We start from the raw sequence: 23,952 nt of genomic DNA, 5'->3' as shown, positions 1-23,952 counted from the left end.
CAAGCAGTTATACACCTCGCCGTGCCATTTGCCGTGCATGACAATATAGTCGGGTTGTGGCAGTGTCGCGCGGCCCGGCCAGCGCGGCCGCGGCTGGCTGGTCGCGGTGGCCCCACCCGCTCATGACCCGGTCAGCAGTGCTGTGTTGCCCCTCTGATTAGCACCAGCCGTCACGGCGGATGTGGGGTGGCCCGCCGCAGTCCCACAGTTTGCCCAGATACGTTCGACGCCAGCGAGCCGAGCAGGTGTAGCGCTCCCATCACACTCACTTCCGGCGTCAGGAATGCATACGGTGTATTCTGAGATGTCGACACACAGGGGGCGAGCAATGAACAGGGACAGGGGATGATAGCGATGAGTACCGCGGAGGCCGCGGACCCACCGGCGTCTCGGTCTGACGATAGAAGACGGCCCGCCGCGGCCGCCTCAGGCCGCTATCGTCTCCACCACCCCCTCGCTGTTGTAGCCGTCGAAGAGGAAAAAGTTGCTGAGCGGCTTGTCTTTCTGGCTGACGGCCTTGATGACCTCCTGGGCAAGGACGCCGCCGACCACGGCACACGCGGGGCTCAGCTCTCCCAGACACCGGCTGCCGAACAGAGGAGGCACAGCGCGTCAGTCACGTGATTAGTTACCATGGATACCGCCTGCAGAGGAGGACACGCTGACTCACAGGCTGCTCCTTCACGGCTCGCTCAGGGTGAGGACTGAGGCGGGTACTGTTGGGCGGACCGACCCGGAGCAGGCTCGCTCGCTGCTGCGGCGGTGGCCGTTCGTTAACATGCGGTCGTGTGGCCCGCCAGCCCTCCCTGATGATCGGCCCGTCTGCCCTCCTGACGGGCAGCCCAGTGGGCGGCCCGTGGCGCGTGACCGCTGCCAATTACTTATACAGGCCGGCCGCTACCCGGCTCCGGAGGCGGCCGGCGCCGCGGCCCCCTGCGGCCCGCCACAAATGGTTCGGACCTCCATCTGCCGCCTCCTGAGTGACGCACGCAGTCAAAACCGACTAACAATTAACGGCATAACAAACAACACAATCGTATCTGATCGTATCCACCTCCTCGACAGGTGACACTGGGCGTTTGGATGTCAGAATGTATGATATTCAGACATTTTTTAAGGCTGTAGCTAAGTCTTCGGTGCTGTCTGAGAATGAATGATTGTTCCCTTAACTACAATGTCTTTGGTTCTGTGGTCCATCTATAACATATCGTTGGTTAAGTTTTGTCCATCTATGAAAAACCAATGGTTTAGTTCTGTATATAATTCCAATCGCACCGGCTGTGTTTTGTATAATGTAGTGTAGTCAGTGACCGGGAGCAACCCGGCCGGTCGGCCCGCCGAGCGGACGTCACGTGACCTGCTGCCGCTCCACCGATCCCCGGCCCTTGCACTGTGCACGCCTCGCCTAGCAACACACCTCGATCTCTCTGAGATACTACCCACTTAGCATTCAATGAGAAAGAGTTTAAAGCATACGAGGCGGTGTGGTCAGTGCAATATCTGCATTTTGTTTACCCTCGCCAGAACGAAAAAATGGATTCTTACTTCCTACAGCCAGCCGACTGCGGGCTAGAGGGTAGGACTCGTTCACCGCTTCGACTCCAACGGAGCCCCAGATTCACAGATAAACGAGCCAATCAGTCGTTATAAGACACAAGGATTTCTCCCGATCCCAAGGTCTCAGGCCAGCCGCACAATCAAATGCTAAACTTGTTGAAAGCGCTCAGCATGGATGTTGACCTCAGGTCAATTTCAGGTCAAATCGAGTCAGGTTACGAACTTTGTCGAGGGATGGTAGGTAGCTTACTCAAAGCTCGTGTTTGTCTTTTCAGGCTCTAATATTTAACTAACTATGAATTGATTGACGCAAAACTCCGATGACCTGGTCCTCAAATGACCTGAGGCGGCATACATGACGCAAACAAAGCCAAAAAAAACATGCTCTGTACGATACAGACAGTGTATGTATGAAAGTGCGATGCAACGTAATTAGATCATTTGCGACGCCAAAAACAACAGCTTATTGAGTCATCATTTCAACAATAGTGGGAAAGCCTATAATATAGGTAATATAATCAAGAAAGGACCTGACCTCAGGCGAACCATGTGAACAAAAATCCGATGCACCAGCTACCAAGTACAGTGACTTGACTCAGAACACCTTAAAAAGCACGCCAAGTCCAAACGCCTAACTGTTCCAAACTGCTTGGCTGGACCACTTCTTTGCGGTCCATAAGCAGCAAAGCTCATGGGGCCGTTCACAGTAGGTATGCACTGCGAGTGTTATCATATCAGCTCGCTTCTATAACCCGCCACTGAGCAGACTCCCGGTCGCGGTGCCGGTGGCGACATCTCGCGGCGCTCGGCCGACCTCCGGCGAGGGTCCGACGAGGGACCGTTAGCGCCCTATCGGAGGCCGGGCGGCGGGCCGGCCTCCGTCGGTCCGTCGGTCCGCCGGTCCGGTCACCTCTCAGATGGACCTCCATTCAGCACAGGGCCTGGCCGGCCTCAATTCCAGACCAGACCAGCCACTGTCCACCGACGACCTAAAATCCCATTCAACCTCACGGCCGGGAGATTGAATCACGACAGAAACACCGGAACCAATCACGTCACGTTTAGCGAATCAGTCGGTGATACACCGGATACCGTTTATAATACAGCATTCAGACTCATAAGCTACAGTGGTACAAGCACTGCCATAGTGCTAAGTGCTAACAGTGCTAGAGTGTGCTCAATACGCAGTGCATTCGTATGGCATTTTCTTCAGTGCATTTCACGCTCTGTAACATTTTTAGATTAACTAAACTAAACAATAAGCAGCCTCCAATGACCCTCGGAAAAGCGTGCAATGTCTGGAACCAACTGATCTCCGTGTATCGACATATTTGGACTGTAACGGCTAGATAAAAAAAACTGAAATCAAAATGAAGAACATCCATTACGGCCTGCCACCAACCGCAACCATAACCTGTCAGGAGGCCCATAAATGTCGAGCGCCCGTCGCGCTTCGAACCCGGACTGTCATAACCGGGAACGCGTGCTCTCACCACGCGGAGTCCAACGCTCTAACCAACTGAGCTACGGGACCGGCTAACATCGCGAATGAATGGCGAATCTGTTGCGAATAGTCGGCGATACCTTGGCAACAAGTCGACGCACGCAGCGACATGTCGGCGGCGACTCGGCGACTGTTTGGCGATCATGTTCGTTTATTATAAATTCGGCGAACGGCCACGAAATTTTCATTTTTCATGAAATATTCGTGGCGGTCGTGACGAACCGTAAAAGTCGCGCGATGGACACCGACTGGTCTGCGAAATGCCAAGACCGTGGAAGAAAGATCCCGAATCGGTCCGCGACATAGGATGACTTGCATGTTCGTGCACATTCGTGTACCGAAATTCGGCAGTGTAACAAGGGCTTAACTCGAAAGTGGGCCCATATTAACGCAGTTGAGGTCGAAAGAAGACGTCAAACACCTTTCAACCATCCATCCTTGGGAGAAAGAAGGACCCTCGTCCCCCCCCCCCCAAAAAAAGATCATAGATTTGCACTTGCGGCTTATGGAACCGCAGTAAGCGTCAAAAAGCCAAAATGCTTGTCTAGCTAAAAATGCAGAGTTTTATTCAGGTCATGAGTAGGGTAGTCTAAAATGCGTCTTATAGCTTCTCAAATGGTCAGTACGACCGCCATGACCCACAATACGCACGCCTGCACCTGTCCCGGATCCCCAGCATTTAGTATTCCTGTCAGTCTCAGCTGAGGTGCCGCGTGTCGTATTTCTGTCGCGGAGTCAGACCGCGACACGGCTTTGGCGACAGCTCATACGCCAAGTTCGATGGACATCAAAAGCTGGACGTTGATGACGCGGCCCACGGGTGCCACATGTAGGCGTGTAGGCAGTGTGGTTCACGCAACGCCAACGCCAGAACGAGCGAAACCATTTGACAATTGAGATGTTTAACTCCAAGCGGAATAATATTGTAACAATTTCAATTTCACTAATACGCAGCACCTCTGTAATTGCTCACTGTATTTCAAATTCTGACCAGCACTACCAACCGGCAGCAGACCAACCATCGGTCTTGCAACTCGAGAATCGTTTTCCATGTTCTTTTAATGGGGTGTAACCATTCTGGATGATGTCTGTTATTTTGTTATTTTGATGCGGTGTGATCGCTCACCACAGTGGCACAGTTCACACGCGTCATACGAACATCTAAAGCAGGTGACCGCGGAATGGGCGATACGGCCGCGCCGGGCGGAAGGCGCCGGAACTAAAGAGGTGTTTGCCGGCCACAAGTGCCGCGTGAGCCGCGGCCGGCGCGCCGTGAGAGGCGACTCGGGTGGGCCCGATGGCAACTGGGCCGGCGCCGCCAGCGTGCACGTCCGACAGCTAACACAAAACAAACAGAGCCCGGCCGGCCACACACGCACGCGCGGCGCTTTTTACAGCGGTCATCCCGGCGGGAGATCATTGTGCCGCTGTCGGCCACTGCCGACCTGCAGACGGCAGACCCGCGGAGCCCATCCCATCGCGTGCTGCTGGCGCTAAAGAGATGTCACGGTTTGGATTATAACGCCAACATGCTACATCTGTATGTTTAAATACGTTCATCTGCAAATAGACGGTAACATCTCTCTTGATGACGATGGACGGAATAGCTGGACGAAATCATGCTGATTCGGCAAGAACTTGGCACTCAGTGAGCACCAGCTCTTTCAATGCGCTAGGCATAAAATTGTTATTGCAGTTTTTACAATACGCTAACAATAAAACTGTTTGTGCAAGGTAGTGTCGACAGTCGATTAATTTTTACGCCATGGAAGGCGGCGCCGCTGTCAGGTCCCAACACAGCGCTGTCACATTGACGCCCAAACAATGTTATCTCCCAGCATTGTGACTTGTGAGCTGCCGCCACTGTGCCCCCCCCCCCACCCCCTCCCACCGGCAATGAGCAATAAATTTTCAACCTATTCAATATTTGCACTTTGCAGCATTTATCCAACGATCCAACCAAAGCTTTAAAAAAATGAGCCCATTTGGAAATGACACGCATCACTATCATTGGCTTCTATACTACCTATACCTACACAGAGTTTAAGAAGTGCTGGTACAACCAGTCAGCAGCCTAAAACCAGTGCTGCCGGAGCCAGGACCGACCAGCTTGACCGCAACTTTGTCATTTGTCAAAGCGACTAATGGAGCACATTCATCCCTGGTACCGACAAATTGGTATTTCGTGAAAAAGAAAGGTTATCTGAGATCCACGAGTGATTTACATTGTAAATTAGCGACGTTTCCCATGTAAATTTACAAGAGTACAATACTGCATCACAATAGTTTTTCCAAGAAGATGATGTCTCCATTGCCTTATTTTATTGGACAGAGTGCTGTAAGCCAGAAGTTCTGTCAGGGTCACCAGTCCATTAAATCTCCGAATGGGACGGACCCGTAGCGCCGCGAACTATGTCAAATTCGTGTTTTCCTAATCAGTTGACCTTACGCTGAGCGATGGGCAGCGATCCGGAGGTTGAGTATCATGAAAGATGGACCCCATAAAATGACGTCACGTTGTATGTAAATAGGTATTACGATTATCATAATATAGCCTTTTCTACCAGCCAGCTAGGAAAGGGCTCAAAAGCATTAATCGTGGGAACAATATATCAACGAGACCTACGCAACACTCAATTAGCATAATCCCTCACGATTGCAACGCACAATGTTTGCCTTCCATTTAAATGGCATGAACAAGTTTAAAGGCTGTGCAGTGTGGGTGCATGACATTTCGCTCTTTTTTCGGTAATACATATTCCATTGTCAATCGTCATAACTACATACAAGTCAAACGATCGTCAGCATGCCAGACAAAACATTCGTTTATATAAAAAGATAATCCTGAAATGAGCTCCATTCTAGCTAGTTTATCACCAATGTTCAGGGTTTACCGTTGCTCTATTTTTAATCCTGGCTGAGGCCTATTTTGATGTTATCTGAAACCACAGGACGAGCCTTTTTTATCCCACTACATCCAGGTCACATCGGCACGCTAAAAAAAGCATCGGGCGGCTTCTCAGAGGGCATCAGAGGCGTCCAGTGGCCGAAACAGGCGGCCCAGCCGGTGTCCGGGTCAGGTCGAGTCGGGAGTTGTTACCTCACCCGCGCGGACAGGGCACCCGGGCGCCAGGTCACCGCCGCCGCGCCAGTCGGCCGGCAGGGGACGCGTCCCTCGCCGACAGGGCACAGACACCTGCGCACCCGCTCGTGGCCACGTGGCGACGGGTCACAGCGGAGGGCCATTCACCCCGACGGGCGGCCGGCCTGACGCGATCGCCCGTCACCTCCGCACACCACCCAACGAATGCGCATCCCATTACCACGCGGCGACACGGAACGATCGCACTGGCTACCTCGGCGACACACGCGAGTTCGATTGGACGCGGGACGGGCTGATCAAGTCGCTAGGACCTCAGGCTGATGGCGGACACTGTCCTTAGTTACCTGGTCGTCAGGACGCCGGACGGGAGTTGGCCTCAGGAGTCGACCCAGAGGCGTGACCTCAGCTATACCACATCAACACCTGCAGCAGCGGTAGCTGCGGTATCGAATCCGATCGACAGCTGACCTGATTCACTGAGCCGTCTGACAGGCCATACCTCGGTGGCGGATATGTGGCCTGGCTTCGGACAGGGTCAAAGGGTCCAAATACGTTGGCCGTACGGTCACACATTTACGCTGTATATACCTCATCATCCAGTCGAGGGGATTGAACTGCCCTGATTCTGTGCCACAAGCAATATTGTGCGGCGTGGTGTCCGCAGGACGACGTGCGCACGTGCGTTTCTGTTGACAGAACACTCGGCAGTTTCGTCGAGATGAGATGCATATCTGCCGGCCTGCATCACAAGAAACTGCCGTATCCCTTACGTAGCGGGGCGGGCCGCGGCGGTTGGCTGGGACAGCCACCCCGGGTATCGCTACTCACCTGGTAAACGCGTCTCCAACTTTGTCGGTCGGCAGGCCCTTCAGCGAGTCGCGCAGAGCTAGGAGCCGCGCGGCGTCCGTGTCAGCAGAGGTCGCCAGTGGTCTCCGTCCCTCCTCGGCGCGGAAAGCCTGCAACACTGGCGGACAACGTCGGGTCAGGTGGGGGTCGCCTTGGGTCAGGTGGGGGTCACGCCGGGTCAGCTGGGGGTCACACTGGGTCAGCTGGGGGTCACGTCGGGTCAGCTGAAGGGTCACACTGGGTCAGCTGGGGGTCACACTGTGTGAGCTCAGTGTCACGCCGAGTCAGCTGGGGGGGGGGGGGGGGGGGGTCACACACTGGGTCAGCGGGAGGGCGCCTGCCAGGCCTAAACGTCGGGTCGCTATGGTGAATTAGGCCTTGCCTTATGGTGCATTTTTACTACGACGGTTTAGCTATTATCAAGCGCAGTCATGCACAACGACTTTGTCAATTGTGCATCACATAGGGACGTGTAATGACATGGTGAAATAAGTGTTGGTAATGATCATGATAATGACCTGCGATTTTAGCCGGACTTCAGAGGTCATCGGCGGGCATTTATAAGTGTTGGTTGGTGGCAGCATGTACTCAGTTTTGTGAATGAGAATGCTTATGGGCTGTAATATGTTGTGCTGTACGTTTGAATAATAAGTAGGTATGTGTATTGCGTGTGCAAACTATAGGTCGGAAACACAAAACAGTATCAAAGGATGATATTGGTCAATGGTCATTAACTACTTTCAACAGAACAATTCAAAAACGTATCGCAATGATAATGGTCATCAAATTATTGCTAAACTGTTAGCTTCTACAGCACATCCAACATCCATCGATCGTCAATAAATCAAAGAAAAGGCAACGCCCAGTGCCCACAGATATTTACGAATAAAATAAGTGTTATGTAGGGCGAAAACAGCCTGGGGCTGGGACTTCCATTCCAGACAACATAGTAGGTCGAAGTGTGTTATAGCCGATACACGGGTTCGGGACAAGGCCTCTCGAAATGGCTTCCCTGAGCTACCACCACGGGGTGAGACAGTAGCGCCAATGAAACATCTGACAGGCGTGTTTAGAGTCCACTCTAACCCAACAGCCCGGATGGCAGATACCAGCCCGCGACCGTTGGTTGATCGTGCTGCCGTCACGCTTCTGACTCAATGCATTCAAATGCTATGTGTCGCGACGTGTGCACACCCGCTGTAAATATGCCATTGCGCCTTGATCCGCGAGCAGACTGGCACGGTTCAACTAGAACTGATCTGCAGAGTGCATAGCTGCATATACTCAATGACGACCTGTATGTGTCCGTGTTGTGAGCACGCTCATATGCATATCTAGCTACTTGAGAAGCGGACGTTGCTTCGGAATCAAATAGCATGTTTGACACAGAGTTCGTTCAGAATGTAAGTGCAAAGAAAATGTTTTTTAATGGCAAAAATGAACGAGTCAATATAAATAATCCGTCTGCTGTACCTTCACGAGTTGCCTACAACTTTGATCGCCAATTTTGTTTACAACGAACAATACTTATGAAAATTTGAGGTTAGCTGAGATTCTGGTTCCAGCCTGAAAATTCAGTCGAATGCAAACTGCGTATTCATACTCACCACGCATTATGAAGTAGACGTCCGACGTCCTCCTGAGCGTCTTGCGTCGGTCCTCCGCGTTCCAGTCGACGCCGAGGGCGTCCTCTAGCGGGGTGAACTGCAGTGTGCGCTTCACCGTACGGCTCTCGGGCTGCTCGGTGCGGGGTCGCTTCTGTGCCGGCTCGCCAGAGGGCCGGGCCAGCACGGGAACCTCTCTGGGAAGGGGGATAGGAAGTCAGCAGCGCAGCAGATGGGAACATGGGGTTAGCAGCGCACTGCAGACGGAACATGTAAGAAGCCTGGCAAACGGGAACACAGTGTCAGCTGTCCAGCGTTCAGTAGCTTGGAAAACGTCGTATCCACAAAGAGAAACGTCGCTTCCATATCCACCGCCACCCCTCCAAGCTTAGAAAAGGGGAGCACAGCAGTGTACCTGACTCGTCAAACTACAGTGCAATTGCCATGACATTACGCCGTCGGCAGCAACGTCCGAGTAGGCGGACCCCCAGGGCACTCACTCGGCAAATTCATGACGTCCCAGGTCGGCGAACATGAACCCGCAGAAGCCGTACACGTCTCCGGCCAGAAAGAGGACGCCGCGTCGCCGGCAGAGCGCGTTCAGCCGCGTCAGCTCCGAGTCGGGGCAGCCGGTGGCGACGAGCACATCGTACCGCGCCACCTGTTCCTCGGTGAGCTGGGTGCTGGGAGTCTTCTCGGCCGTGACGGAGACCATCGGGTTCAGACGCTGGGCGCGCTCCACCGAGACCTCGGCCCGCTGCCGGTCATATGGGGGACAAACGAGTTACGTGGGCACAGGGAGCAGGTCACGGGGCGAACAAGTCACCAGGTCACGAGTCGGCAGGTCACGAGTCAGCAGTTCACGAGTTACGTGGTCACAGGGAAGAGGTAGCCCACGAGTTACATCAGCACAATGTATATGTAACAGTCACGAGCTACATGGGCAGAGGGGACGACGGACGTCGACACATGGCATGGGTGCAGAGCAGATTGACATGGCCACACATGGCTTATGAGTAGTCCATTGTGGGACATAACATTGAGGGACATATGTGATTATAGGGAACACTCCAGGTCAAAGAACTAGGACCCATGTAACTGTACCGTGGCAGACACATCGATTGCAAAAAAAAAAACTAAATCACAAAAAAAACTTAAGTGATTTGCCACATCACACAGCCCCCCCCCCAAAAAAGTTTGAAAGCAGCGCACTAGAAAGGGAGTAATCCCTGTCTCCAGCTGGGCACAGAACAACTCACGTTGGCTCCGATCTGTCCGGCAGGCACAAAGAACTGGCAGCTGGCCTCGGAAGACGTCACCGGGTTCGGGTCGAGCATGGTGAGCGACTTGACGCCGGCCAGGATCAGGTTTTTGGCCACCTCCGCTCCAAGGCCGCCCATGTGTATCAGCAGGACACGGGCGGACCGCAGCCTGTCGGAGCGTGGGAGAGTCACAGCGAGAGTAGGCCGTAGGGGAAGTCGGGAAGGACCGGTGGCGATCGAAGTCAGCCAGCAGAGCTGGGGCACAGATGCATAGAAGATGCATAAAAAACTTCGGCTCAGTGTGACACTATGCAGACCTAAGGAAGGGATGTACTGAAATGTACTGTCGTTTAAATTCATACCAGCAAAGGAAGAATTGCAAACGAAAGAAAAAACATTGCGATTTAATACCTGATGCAGTATAATACTAAGACAGTGTGTATGGAACATGGATACACATGGACACACATACACCCAGATTCTGTGATGCACTGCAGGTACAGATAGAACAAACTATCGCCTCACCGTTTTTGGGCGTCCAGTCCCCAAAGTCGGATCTGCCGGTCGTAGAGGGCAGCCTCCTCCTCTGTGATGTCGCCTGACTCAAAGGTCACCATTCTGCCCAGTTGTATCTGAAAAGGATTCAGTGTCAGCTTTAGTGTCACTTTGTAGGAATCTAGTGTCACTATGCAGGAATCGAGATAACCAGGAGATTTTCAAAGAGCACCGTCAACATGTAAAGATAGGAAAAGGCTCAAATTGCAGGCCACTGTCCAAAATAGACCGCTCACTGGCGAGCGAGAGTCGTGAACGAATCAAAGTCACCAGCACCGAAACGGTTATCGCCATGACAATCCAGATTGATCGCAAATGTTCGATATGATCGAGCGGCACATCAAAACGTCTACAGTAAGGATGCGGAGCCGTGAAAATTTTAGACATCCCCGCGCTGGATTAGCGTTTCATCTTCATCTAATCCGAGTAAAAGGCCCTGATCACTGATGGCTCCGGCCGGCTCCGTGACGGTTTCGGCAGGCTCTGGCCTCTGGGCCGACTTTGACGTCTCCGGCCGGCTTTGACGTATGTCGGCCGCCACTATGATGGCCGCCACCGACGTCTCCGGCCGGCTCGTAGCAGAACGCACCAGTGTTGACCCCAGCTTCTCACTTCCAAGTTTGATCAATAAATTAGTATTTAGAATATGAAGAGCATGGCCAATGTATTTGGACAACACTAGCACCACAATCAGGCAATGCAATTATCATAATTATTAGATAAAAGTTAAAACTTTGCACACAAAAATGACTATAGAGGATGAGGCAAAATCAGGAGGGAGAACCAGGTACAAATGTATCATTAATCAGCTTCCAGCAAGCCATTTAAATAAGTTCTTGTATTATTTGTATTGAAGTCCTTGACTTGAGACTTAGTTTCAGGGCAAGTAGGACTTCATTCACTGCTTCAGCTTGACCCCCACGTGTATGTTAAGTTGACTTAAGAGTTAACCATCTCCATTTTAATTTACCTGATGCTGCCAAAAATGCTCAAAATTCAAATTAACAAACTATCACTTACAAGTTACATGCTTCAATGAGACATTACACTATTCCACTCCAAGCTGCCTTATCAATGCTTACTTGCAGAAAATCTGGCTAGCCTCCTAAGTCAATGGTAATGGTAGGTAGCACTGTTTGCTGTTTGGACTCAGTCTTCTTTTTTGAACAGCATGCTGCCAGTTTTTCAATCAGAGAAGTCCTTTGCTGGCGTTTCAATTTCTCAGCCTCTCATTGTGATTGGTAAGCCACTTGGACCACCAGAATTTGGCCAATGAGAAGCTAACACCAGTAAGCTTGCAGCCTTCTAACAAAAACAACAACCAACTCACCTGTTCAACTCACCTATACAAAACCTGTACACCTGTTGAAACTGTACAGGTGTTTCTATTGGGCTTAACATTAAGTCAAGTGCAGCTAAAGGGTAAGCAATGCATCACGTTAAACTGAAACAGATTGAGACGATCCCTCGGAGAGTCGGTGATGGAACAGCTGAATTATTAGCACAATTTTTCTTCTTGTACCATTTATAAAAATTGAGATGTTATGAGAAGCAGTTATGTAGTGTTATTTAATTCCAACCAAAAAGTAGGCATTGAACCAGGTAGGTAGGTATTATAGGTATTATACATGCCTCACCAACCACGATTGCCCTACAAAACCAAAAAAAAACTATGAAAATATATCTTAAGTCAGAGTATTCAGACCCAGTAAAATTAAAGCAAAATCAACAATAATAACCAGTATCCTTATAATTATTATTCCCCGTTCAATACATACATACACACCCCACCACAACCACGACGCGCACGAACATAAAAGCCGGCTTACTACAAACGACTACAAACAACGAATGTTATTTGGAAGCATATGTCGTCATTAATCTTTTGACAAGTGATTTGGCAATAAGCGAAAATAGATGAAGTATTTGATGTACCTATTTTAGCAAAAACCCTATTTTTGATGCATAACAATTAAGAAACAAAATCGAGTAAAAAATAAAGCGAATACATCTTATAAAGAATAAAAATTTGAAAAATGATATTTTATTCAATGACGTCAGAAGGGTAAGCTGGCACAAATACATCAAAAAGTTGATGCTGGGCCTGACGTCTTTGTTGTTGTTGCTGAAATTTGACTGTTGGTGGGAGGAGTGTGGGACGGGGTTTTATCGAGTTCGCGAGTTTAATACGTTATACTTTTTAATGCAAGATAAGGGAACTTTGCTTATAAGGTCTGTAGCAACTTCTCATCAAGTTTTCTTTAATATTTTTAGGCTGCAGGCTGAGTTGATTGCCTGTTATCGTGCGCCATGATTGTCCCGTGCTTTGTGCTTTTATGTATCTTTTTCATGTCCCAGTTTCATAGCCTTATACTTATAAGTGATATAATTAAAGCACTAGAATATACATATCAGCATTGCATTGTTTTATGCCTAAGCTCTTGCTTGTATCCATTTGATCTGAATTATTCTTGCAGGTTTCAACAGATCCTTCTCGAGGATTGACCCGTCAGCTTGAGGTACCTACCTAATTTTGCAACAAAATGGTGATTATTTTTTGCTTCTCCAAATGCTCTTCAGGTAATTTTGCTAAATTTTGTCATTTGTGACATTTAAACTACTATCAAGGGTCAGCCTAAGGCTAACTATATGAGGAAATATTATTTACCAGCTGAAATTATTCATGGTAATGCATAAGAAAATTACACTGATAGTCAGTTGTAAATGTGTCTATTTATTTGGCTCACTAAGATATGGGAGCAAAATGCACATTAACATAATTCAAGCAGTGCATGAACTTAACAAATTCCCAATGTTGCTACACATTCAAGTCCCATCACAGACTTTTGTTGTAAAATGCAGTAGGTATTCAAGAATTTTCTAAATATGGGGCAAGAAATCCATTTTTTGAATGAGCTTTGCCATTGTTAACTTTTCTTTGAAGGACAACAATGATGAGTATCATGTTTTTACTTGTGTCAAGCAACTTTTGAGCAATTATCCTCAGCAGTTTTGTGCCAACTTTTTGTCCCATTCCATCATTAGTACCTCAGGACATTAGATATAAATACAATAGTTTGCTGAATTGTGTCTCCTGTTCAGTGAGATGAGTATTTGTTCTATCTAAGGTTGTTTCACTTGTACATTGCACTTTATCCTTACAGTGTGCATCATTGTCAGAGTTCAACTTTATTATGTCTCCCATGGAAAGCAAATGTATCATAGCCAAGTTATTTTTAATTAGCACTTTTCCTAGAAAAAGTTTCTTGTTCCTGGATTCTATCCATTATTGTGTTAGCTTTGCACTTATGCCTAATCAGCTCATCCATGAGCCATTGTGACTCTAGTTGCATTGTTTTGCAGTTCAGAGAATTCAAGTGATATTTTTTTCCTTGGCTGTGGCATTTTGAAGCCACAATTTCAGACTGAGACATGTTAACTTTGTGTGGGGGGAGCAGGATGGGCCAAGCTACTATAAAATAATAGTGTCTTTGATTAGCAGATTGTACGTAGATAGCTTATTTCTTGTAAAATATTCCCATTCCAAAGATTGTCATCACTATCAGCCTAGCTATTTGTTGTCAGCTGGCCAGTGACTGCCATTTGGTTCCATGAGTCCTGGCATGTCTGCGGCTCCAGTGACGGGTCCGGTGCCGCCTTTCCCGCGGTGGCAGCGGCCGGCCGCTCGGTGCAGGCCCTGGACGGCCCTGGTCGTGGTACATGACTCACCCAGGAAAGTGGCGGACTTTTCCTCCATGGTAGCCGCTCGGCAGAGTCGCCGATCCTGCATGTCGGGACGCGGATCGGCAGATCAGCTGCAGAACGCTCGCACGTCACGTTATAAAGAACCTGTTTGAGCCGCCAATCGCCGCTGGTTGTAAGCTTTTCATGCAGTTAGGGATCAGAATCTGCTTCTTGCACGCATTTTGTGACTATTTACATCACATGACGAGACCGTAAATGGTTTGACGTCATATTTGTTTCTGCAGGAAACAAGCTTCGTATTGAAGTGCCTGTCGATCCATTTTTACGCAAGTTGAATGTTTTATGTAGGCGATATGAATGCAGTTCGTAATACCTTCGTTACATTGTTTGTCGACCTGCGTAACCGCAGTTTGAATCAAATTATTCATTGGGCGATATGATTAAAAATTTCGTATTCATTGCCTGTCGGCCGTCGGGCGAATCTTTTCTCGTTGATGAGCGGTGCTCTGAAGATGACGTTGAATTTAAATGTGCCAGTGCGCATTATAGCGTAAATTTCGGTTCAGACTTGATACACACGGCTTACGATTACCGCGTTGCGTTCGCCGCCGTGTGCTTTTTGCTCACCCTGCAGATAATTGCTGTTATCTGTTGCCCTGGTTTTGGTGGAACATTTGCTTTTTTAGCGAGGGCCGTCGCTATATTTGCTATTTTCCTTATACATCACCTTTGTATGGGGCACACTTGGCGGAGCTTTATCAAGTGACTGCTATACATAGTCGCTGACATTATCTGTTGCAGCCACACAGAGACACCCGTGTGAGACGTCACCGACTGACAGCTACTGTCACACCCTTCCACAGGCGCTCGGGATGAACTTCTCCTCGCTGACAGTAACTGTCATGACTGTCAACAGGCGCACCCCATCAGTGTTATAACTGACAATAATTATCACAACTGTCTACAGGCTGGGTGTGCTAACTGCTATGTGTGTGTGTAGTTTGCCATAGCTGGCAGCCACTATCACTCCTGTAATGTCTGCAGGCGCCTGTGATGGAAGTGGGCAGGACCGCCGAGTATGATACGGGAAATGGCACAGTCATGGACAAGGACGGAAAGTCGCCCAAGGTAAACGTGCTTGCAGCTTGTGTGGCACTTTTTTGCGCAGCTGACGTGAAGTTGCGGTTATCTGTTACAGTCATGTGTACTTTACTGTTCACTGTAGCTACATCTTTCGATAATGGCGTTCCTTTTTCTATGGTGTGATGAGGGGTGTATTTTGCCACACTGCTCTCTGTTGTCTCCATCTCGCCTTTGTTCTGCGCGGTGCGGGCGGCGAGCCGCCAGTCGGCCGTCGCCTCGCTGCTCGCCGTTTGTTTTTGTTGGCGCCAGCTGAGGACAACACCCTGCCCCTCCCCCTCCCGTCCCTCTTGCCGCTGCAGAGCGTCAACTTTGAGCAGGGCGAGGACCAGGCCGATGGCCGGAAAAAGTACCTGACGGCCAAATATGGCAGCCACCAGATGGCGCTCATCCGAAAACGGCTGCACGTCGAGATGTGGCTGCTGGAAGAGATCGCCAAACTCTACCGCTCCGGGGTGAGTCTACTAAACTCTTTCGGTCCTGGGTGAGTGTACCAAACTCTACCGGCCCTGGATGAGTGTACCCGATAATATAAATCCGGGACCAAACTCTACCGGTCCGGGGGAAGTGCACCACACTCTGCCGGTCCTTGGTGAGTCCACCAAACTCTACCGGTCCGTGGTCAGTGCTCCAAACTCTATCGGTCCGGGATGAACTCGTTAAAAAAAAAAAATCCTTTCACAAATAGTGCTGTCGGGGCGCGGACGTATGTTTGGTATCCAGGATAGAGGTGGACCTGGGTCTGTTTCGTCCGACAGGGATAACCGTGAGCGGGCTGGTCCGATTTCTGTATATGGGGACAGACTGGTCCGGCTTGGATTATGAAGGGACAGACTGGTCCGACGACGTGGGCAATGTGCATTCAGTGTGGTCCTCCGCGGCTGACGTGAAAGCCAACTGTCGTGGTCGAGCGATCCATATCCCAGGCGCCGCCGGAATGCTTTCCTTTGCCAGAGTCAACATAGGAAGTCGTCTATAAGGACAGCTGTCACCGACACCGCTAAAGCTGCTCTTTTTCGTCGCCGTTCAATGGTGCATGCTAAAAAGTAACAGTGGATCAATGGCTCGTTGCACTGTCTCAGTACTTTCATGAGAATCGTGCTGAAGACGCCGAATCGCTGTTTCAGTAATCGTGCATTTGGTATTGAATCTTCTGCGTTTTTTTTTTTTTTAATGATTCACAGATTTTCGGTCATGCGGGATAACGCCCGAGAAGCTCAATAGATGTGAAATCGGCTGAGGAGGCTAACAGCCACCGGGAGAATCCGTTGTCTTATTGACTAATCATGGATTGCCTGTGCATTGAACGTCTTGGGTTCGGTACAGTATCCTATAGTTTTGTTTTTATCCTACATTTTTGAAGTTAATATGCCTCGAAGCCATTCAAGCTTAAACCTGACCTTAATATTGTCAGCAGTTCAATTATGGACGTCAACACTACGACATTGATGATAATACATTGGGCTTTAATTATCCCGGACTGCTGAGGTCAACGGCGCTACGTCTGACAAATTAAACTTATAAATAGAATCGCCGGATTATTGGCACGACTCGTCACTATCCGAGCTACCCCGGTATGCCGCGCTGGTGTCCCGAATGGACAGTTGTATTCGCTGCAGAAATGGACGGGATCCACAGGACTGAGCTGTGACCGGACCCGTGTCTCCAACTCTGACTTTGCCTATGTCCCCAACCCTTGAATGAACCCTGATGTCCTCGCCGCTGACTGGGCGAGGGTACCATCACTGGCCAGACCTCCACGCCGCTACCACCGAGCTCTGACGGAACCCCTCTGCCGCCAGGATCCGGCCGGCGCCGCGCCGGAGAAGGAGCTCGACTTGGACGAGCTCCTGGACCTCGATGATGACGCCAGCCGGCGCGTCTTCCTGCAGCGTTTCCTGCAGGACGCTGCCGCCGCACCGGACGCCGTCACGGTTAGTGTGAGACGCCACGGCTGTCGCGGTATCACGGCTAGACAGTCGTTCCTGCCCGCGCCAGTCTGTGTCCTATGACCCGACTGAATCTCGAGCTGCACTCTGTACTGGAACCGACGATGAAATGGACCTGCATACACATCCTGACTCATTATTATTCTGATCTCTGTCGATCCACCGTATATCATGCGCCGATTTCGCGCTGAAAGGAATAACTGGCTGTTCTCGTTGTATGTATTAACAATACCTAATGTCTAATGTCGTAAAAGTTTTTATGAGTGACGTTCATGGATAAACATAGATGTTTTGTGCTTCGTCTTTTTGTAGCATTGTGTGCGACGCATATATCCATGACAAGCGTTGACAATGTATCGGACCAGCGTTGACAGTGTATCGGACCAGAGAACGTTGACAGTATATCGGACCTGCGCTCATCTAACGTTTCCCTCGATTCTGCCGGCAGAGGTTTATCGAAGAGCTTCTAGTACAAGCCAAGAAGCTGTGATGTCGGCCGGCCGCCGTTTTAGCAGAGGTTAGCTCAGCGCGGTACACCGTCCGGCCCGCAGCAGGTACGATCTCCGGGCGCTGGGCCGTGCGCCGGACCGCCACAATCAAACTCCCTGGATCTGCCCCACCGGCCTCGTCCGGCTCATCTCACGCTCAGATCTGGTGTTCGGCAATCATGGCGTTTGTAACTGATGGGCGGTGGGCCGTCTGCGGCCCCTGTGAAACGCAACTAGAGTCATACCACGACCGATGGGCATCGCATGTTGGTGTGTTTATTGGGGAGAGGCAGCGAGATGATGTTGCCAAGAATCTGGGCTGCACGTGCGGCAGCTGTGTGCCGCTGCAGCCCTCTGAGAGCGGTGCCGAGTCGCCCCTGGAGGTAGCGCCGTCGTAACTTTATACGAGGACGCCACCGCGCCCGGCCACGACCCCAGAGTCTATGGCTCGCGCTGCGTGTTCAACTCCCATAAATGATAGCGTGTCTAGTCTTTCTTCGTTCTGTCTTAACGAGTGGTGGCGCCGTTTTCGGCGCGGTTCGCCGCTAGTTGGCGGTGCCATTTTCTCCCGCGCGTCGCGGCGCGCCTTTATTTGATACCGTCGGGAGCGCGCGGCCGGACGGTCGGCGCAGTCGAGCCAAAGTGGTGACTGAGCGGTGCCACTCGCGCTGTGATTCGGCGTCATTCCAGCCGGCCGCCGTCTGATTGCTCACGGGTCTTCCGGAGAGGCGGGGCGGACCCGCGCGCCGCGCGATAACATCCGTGTGCGCGAGTGTGACATACATTATAAATATACGTGACATTGAAACAGCTTCTGAAATTAGAACAGACATTGAAACGGCCCATAAACCCTGATTAACTAAGAATAGCGTCTCATCCCTCTCGAATGACCTCTCTGACATGGCTCATATATGATGTCATCCATAGCTGTACTAAATGCTAATTTGGTTGTCAGTTTAAAGACGTTTATTTAGTAATCTCGAGATGCTTCTCTAATTACACCTTGCAACCAAAAACAATCCGCGATGAATAGCGCGACTAACTAGCTATAAGAGATTAATCCAAATAAGGACCCATCGGAAACTGACCCCCCCCCCCCTCCGTACCGCACCCCACACTCTACATAAAAGTGCAATTTTCTGTAATTGGAAGTGAACACTGAACAGGTATATTAACATTCAGCGCCGTTCCTTTATCGGCATGTGGATGGATGTCATTCGTTGAAAGCGATTAAAAATGGGAATATTTGCGGCAGCGCCGGGAACATGAAATGAGGCCGCCACCCAAACGTATTTACGTTCATCGCGATAACGATATGTATACTGTATAGTCCATTTGATACTGACTATTATGCCCGTGTTGCTCCGCATACCTGCAAATGTCGTGTAGCATATCTGCATATATCGGCGACCGTAAGCCTGTATGACCGATGAGGGTACGACATGCAATGTACCTAACTGGACCTGAAAGTGTAACGGCTGAGCGGCGAGCTCGTTCCGACCTCAAAGGGGCAGCCCATTCGACTTCAGAGACACACCTTGATCCGACCCAATGGAGCCGTCGCGGTCTGACCTCTGCAGCTCGGCCGGATCTCGGAGGGGCGTTTCGGTCTGACCCCAGCTCGGTCTGACCTCAGAGAGGCGTCTCGACCTCTCGGATCTCGTACTGGAAAATGTGCAGCCGCAGCGCCGAGTTGTCGCTGCCCGGTCGGCTGCTGGCTGGTGCGGCATACCGGAGCGCCCGCCGGCGCCGACGGTCCTCCAGCACCGCGCCGCAGACGGTCTCCGCTCCGCACGGACCCTGGCACCGCTCCACCAGCAGCGCCGCGCAGCCGGCCAGCATGCCGGCGAACCAGCAGAAGAAGGCGCCACGCAGGGCGTGCAGGTCCAGCGTGGGTGCCGGCGAGCCCGCGTGGCCGCTGCCGCTGGTGGCTGTGTTATCCGCACACCGGGACGGAACGTTACGGCGGTACAGGTACTGGACGATGCCGAACTGCTTCAGCCACCGGATCGAGTCGTCCAGCAGCGGCGTGTACATGCTGTTCTTCTGCAACATCATGGCGTAAAAGTCGCGCCGCAGGTTCTCGCGAGCCAGGTGGAACGGACAGCGGCCGCTTGTCTGGCCTGTCCGACGCATGTATTTGTGCGCCCGGGCGGAGAGCGCACGAGGACTTTGGAATAGTGTGGCTTCACCGCTTGCGATGCGCTTCAGAAAGGACATATAGTATGTGGACTTTGATAAGCGGTGGATGCAGTCGGGACAGGCGGTCATTTTGGCCCAGATGCGTCCACGCGCTCCGGTGGTCTGGTTCTGGAACATGTGGAACTGACTGTGGCCGCGCACCACGTGCGGCTGCACGTCCGAGTCGGCCAGCTGCTCGAGCGAGTCGAGCGGCGGCTGCCAGCGCGGCAGCGACAGGAAGGCGGTCAGGTTGCCGGCGTACACGGCCGCCAGCGTCACCGTCACCACGTACAGGAAGAAGACGAGCGTGCGGCCGGCGGCGCCGGCGCCGCGCGCCGACACGCCCTGGCCGGAGAGCAGCGCCACCGACTCGAGCAGCAGCGGCGACCAGCGCTGCCGGCGGCTGGGCAGCCGACAGCGGCGCTCGGCGGCGGCCGTCAGCCAGCGCAGCGCGGCCGCCGCCGGCGCCAGCGCCAGCACCAGCGCCCACACCGCCGGACGATACACCTGGAAGATGAGTAGTGGTGGTCGCAGCGGCTGTGGCGCCGCCGTCATGAACGTGGTGGTGCCGGTCCAATGCCACTCGGCCATGTCGACGGCGCGCACCCGCTCGTACATGACGGTGCAGCTGCCTACCCCGACGTCGGCCTCGCCGCGCTGCAGTGCCGCCAGCCGACCGTAGGCCGAGCCGTCTTTGTAAATCATTCCGCATGACGCCACGTCTTTTACGACCATTCGGAAGTGGAGCTTCTGGACGAGCAGCGCGAACGTCTCCCCGAGGTAGCCGCAGAGATCGGCGCCGCCGTCTGGCAGCGGCCGGTACCCGAGGAGCGTGTTGGTGCAGGGCCGGTCCGGTTTGCCTGCCGAGTCGAGGAGAACGGTGAGCTGCCGTCCGCCGAGGTGCCGCAGCCGCCAGTCGGGCGTCGGCGCCGACAGTGTCACCCGGCCGTCGGTGACGGCGCCCACCGCCGACAGACGCACCGAGCCGTCGCCCGGAGAGGAGGAGGCCAGCAGCGCGCACGGCGAGCCGGCCGCCGACGGGCACAGCGCCACGGTGACGCGCTGCGACTCGTGCAGCGCGCCGGCCAGCGGCGCCGCCACCTCGGACACGTTGCCGAGCACGGCCACGAACCAGGCGGTCCGGTGGACGGGCCCCGGCGGCCGCACGCGCCGGTACGCCGCCGCCACGTCCCGGGCCGTACCGAGCACGGCCAGCGTGCCACCGCCGTGCTCGGAGGACGCCGTCTCGTGCGCCGTGGCCACGCCGGCGGCCCAGAGGCGGCGCGTCAGGCAGCCGGCCGCCTCCCGACCGCTGTCGGTGCCGACGATGGTGACCTCGGACGGCGGGGTCAGCGTCAGGAGGGCGGCCAGCGCGTCCGACAGCGGCTCCGAGCGGCACCCGCCTGCGGAGGGCAGAGAGTGTCAGTAGCGTATTAAACACTCGTGTCAATACCTTGTGGGACACCGTCATCAGTTCCGTCATCGAGATGAAGTCAATGACTTCGGTACCGAAGTGATGACTGTTACAGTGATAGAGCGCATCGTGCTTCGTTCGTCGCCTGCGGCTGCACAACTCGTTTCCTCGATAGCTGTTTAACGGACAATGACGTTAGTTCCTGCCACTTCCCACAAAGTGATGTCTGTGTTTATGTAGACCCGTTCATATGACGTTTTGATCGGTCAAACGTCGGCACCACTTAGTAAAACGGCCGGTCGGACATCGGCACCTGTTGAATGTCTGATCGCCTTTCAAGTGTGTCGAGAGTCATTTGGTGAGAGTGGTCGGTGCATTAGCGCGATCGATGCGTTTATGGCTAGCCGGTGGCCGTGTTACTCCTGCTACCGTTCTGTCGCATGGGCCATCAACCGCGTTATATGCAGGCAGCACCGCCTGTTCGGGCTTCGTCCTCACGGTGCATTCTGTTAACATGCTCGGAATTATTACGAACGGAAACATCAAACAACAGATGTAGGCCTCGAGTTCCTTGAACGCATGGCAAGAATGGGCCAACTGCGAACTGCCTTGTGTTTATGGTGACGCTAAAACGCTCGAGATCCATTTTTCGTAGTACCTATCATCTATTGGAAATGTCGACTGCACTTCGAAAATGTATCGAGCAGTCAATTTATTTAGGTAGGTCTGAACATCTTGATGTCACTTTTCCTCTGCAGCGCTTGTTGAAATATTTCAGAGACATGACACCGGTACTTTTGTTACTCGATATGTTAATAGTTTTACACTCTATGTACAGTCAAATAATTAAACCGCATTATGAAATGCGGCACGGGGTTTTTGTCGTCATGTCAGGTCCTACTGCTACGACCTGACACGTAAATGACCTTAGGTCATGGCGTGACCTTAAGAAGTGACATCGATGTTGTGGGAAAGTAGGTAAGCTAAGGTCATGGTCAGTCGTTTCGGTGTCTTTTTCAGCGTTCTAGCTCTTCTGTTTGGGCCATAATCATGCTGTGAAACTTTGGGGACCAAGACCGTTCTTGACCTCTACGTCAAACTGCTTCGAGAGCTGCTGATTCAATTCACAATCCAAGCTGCTGATCCACGTATCCCAAGAGCTTTGTGTAAGCGAGCTGTCGTTCGAATCGTCGAATCCTAGGCATCTCGAATCGGGGCTGAATCCGCGGTGAGGTCTGAATTGCACTGATTTCAGACATTTGAACATACCCTGGTCAAACAAGATCACACATTCACTATCGGTTCGTAGGTAGAGTTATTAATTATCGGTCTATCTCTATGGTATTCGAATAATGTTCCAGATGATTTTTCTATATAAAAAGTAGGCATTTTATTTAGCTGTACTCCGGCATCGGTAAGTTACTCACCCCCTCCCCCTCCCCAGCAAACAACATATAATATAAAATTATACACCTACCTTGATTTCCATCCAGCTGCAGTGCGGTAGTCGCCGTTGCCGGACTCAGCCGAAAGGCGCACAGTGCGGCACTCAGAACCAGCAGCGCCCGGGCTGCCGGGGCCGCAGGCCCGGTCATATCCTCACGCTCGATCGGACGGCGGTCGTCTGCTGGCGTGACACGACCATCGCCCGGGGCGCCGGCCGCCGACCTCCCCAGGGCTCCCCCCAGGGAACGACCGGCGGCGCAGGTGTATGGACGGTATCGACGAATAGACGGTCCGATGAACAGACGATATATAGGTGCCGCGCGGACGTCCGATAGGGATGGTTTGGGGTGTATGTGTAACGATACATGTCAGGATCAAGTGAAAAGCAATTGTCTAATTATGTTCAACATTACCCTCGGCTCTCTAGCGGGTGGTGTATAAAATTCGGCGCTGGGCCGTTATCGCTCGAAGGCAAATTGCTTTATATTATTGTTGTTGCGCTCCTCCGAATGTTACCCTGCACATACCAGCAAGGGGATTCCTTATTCATGTGGCCGTTTAGATAAATGACATTTAAAGTGAACTGCACCTAAATTCCGGGTCTTATGATCACGTGTGAGCTTTTGTGGGGCACCACAGAAAGCTTTGCCGGTGAATTAAGCCATTAGGCATGGCATCATGGGCCATTTGACCCCAGGTGACATTGTCGACATTTACACAGCAACACTATGTTTATGGAGCTGTGACCCACAGTTGCAATAAAATACGGCGAACAACTTTTGGTGGGCCTTGTGTGACATCTTCTTACTTTCCTAACAGTAGAGTCAGGAATGCCTAACAGGGAGAGGACAGTCTCAAGTTGTTGCTTCGGCTATTTGGCAAACATTGGCCTTTGTACGATCGCATGATTGAAGGAGCGAATTAGACACAAATGAGTTGTTATTGCGGAAGACTGCGACAAGTGACATTGGATCTTCAAAGGGTTGTTTTTGCGCGCTGTATCGATTGGTGAGGTGAGCCATAGCCATGTGTCGGGTAAAAGTCAATTGGGCTTTGGGACTCGGGTGGCCTGGATGAGCCTCCAACCGTTTAACCTCATGAGGTCAAACGGTTTGACCTCATGAGGTCAATCGTTAAGAGGGGCACGGTCACACGTATCATGCAGGAAGATTTTCAAGTCGCCTTCAGTTTGACCCGC

At 51.8% G+C, this 23,952-nt stretch overlaps 2 protein-coding genes across 10 annotated transcripts; one reads left to right on the top strand and one right to left on the bottom strand.

The window, feature by feature from the left end:
- Nucleotides 1–276: 276 nt before the first annotated feature.
- Nucleotides 277–12,385, bottom strand: LOC122383619 (SUMO-activating enzyme subunit 1-like). 6 transcript variants are annotated; one of them, XM_043370231.1, is made up of 7 exons: nt 12,367–12,385; nt 10,402–10,508; nt 9,874–10,045; nt 9,115–9,371; nt 8,618–8,811; nt 6,993–7,128; nt 277–586 (listed from the first exon to the last, which is right to left on the bottom strand). In XM_043370231.1, exons 2-7 carry the CDS (start codon nt 10,491–10,493, stop codon nt 427–429), a joined length of 1,011 nt encoding a protein of 336 aa, XP_043226166.1. In that variant the 5' UTR covers nt 10,494–10,508; nt 12,367–12,385; the 3' UTR covers nt 277–426. The 6 variants fall into 6 exon arrangements, with proteins under 6 accessions (XP_043226166.1, XP_043226162.1, XP_043226168.1 ...); XM_043370227.1 differs by lacking the exon at nt 12,367–12,385 and adding an exon at nt 12,210–12,245; XM_043370233.1 differs by lacking the exon at nt 12,367–12,385 and adding an exon at nt 12,218–12,233.
- Nucleotides 12,386–12,525: 140 nt separating this feature from the next.
- Nucleotides 12,526–18,523, top strand: LOC122383617 (protein phosphatase 1 regulatory subunit 14C-like). 4 transcript variants are annotated; one of them, XM_043370226.1, is made up of 6 exons: nt 12,526–12,663; nt 12,909–12,950; nt 15,181–15,264; nt 15,579–15,731; nt 17,079–17,210; nt 17,674–18,523. In XM_043370226.1, the coding sequence occupies exons 3-6, from the start codon at nt 15,190–15,192 to the stop codon at nt 17,713–17,715; spliced, it is 402 nt and encodes a 133-aa protein (XP_043226161.1). In that variant the 5' UTR covers nt 12,526–12,663; nt 12,909–12,950; nt 15,181–15,189; the 3' UTR covers nt 17,716–18,523. The 4 variants fall into 4 exon arrangements, with proteins under 4 accessions (XP_043226161.1, XP_043226160.1, XP_043226159.1 ...); XM_043370225.1 differs by having other exon boundaries at nt 12,909–13,011; XM_043370223.1 differs by having other exon boundaries at nt 12,549–12,663; nt 12,909–12,977.
- Nucleotides 18,524–23,952: the final 5,429 nt, after the last annotated feature.

This window comes from Amphibalanus amphitrite, unplaced genomic scaffold, assembly GCF_019059575.1.
Source record: "Amphibalanus amphitrite isolate SeventyFive unplaced genomic scaffold, NRLGWU_Aamphi_draft 000169F_arrow, whole genome shotgun sequence".
Classification (NCBI taxonomy): Eukaryota; Metazoa; Arthropoda; class Thecostraca; order Balanomorpha; family Balanidae; genus Amphibalanus; species Amphibalanus amphitrite.
The sequence above is the reverse complement of the archived record's forward strand: the minus strand, read 5'-3'. Positions and strand labels throughout refer to the sequence as shown.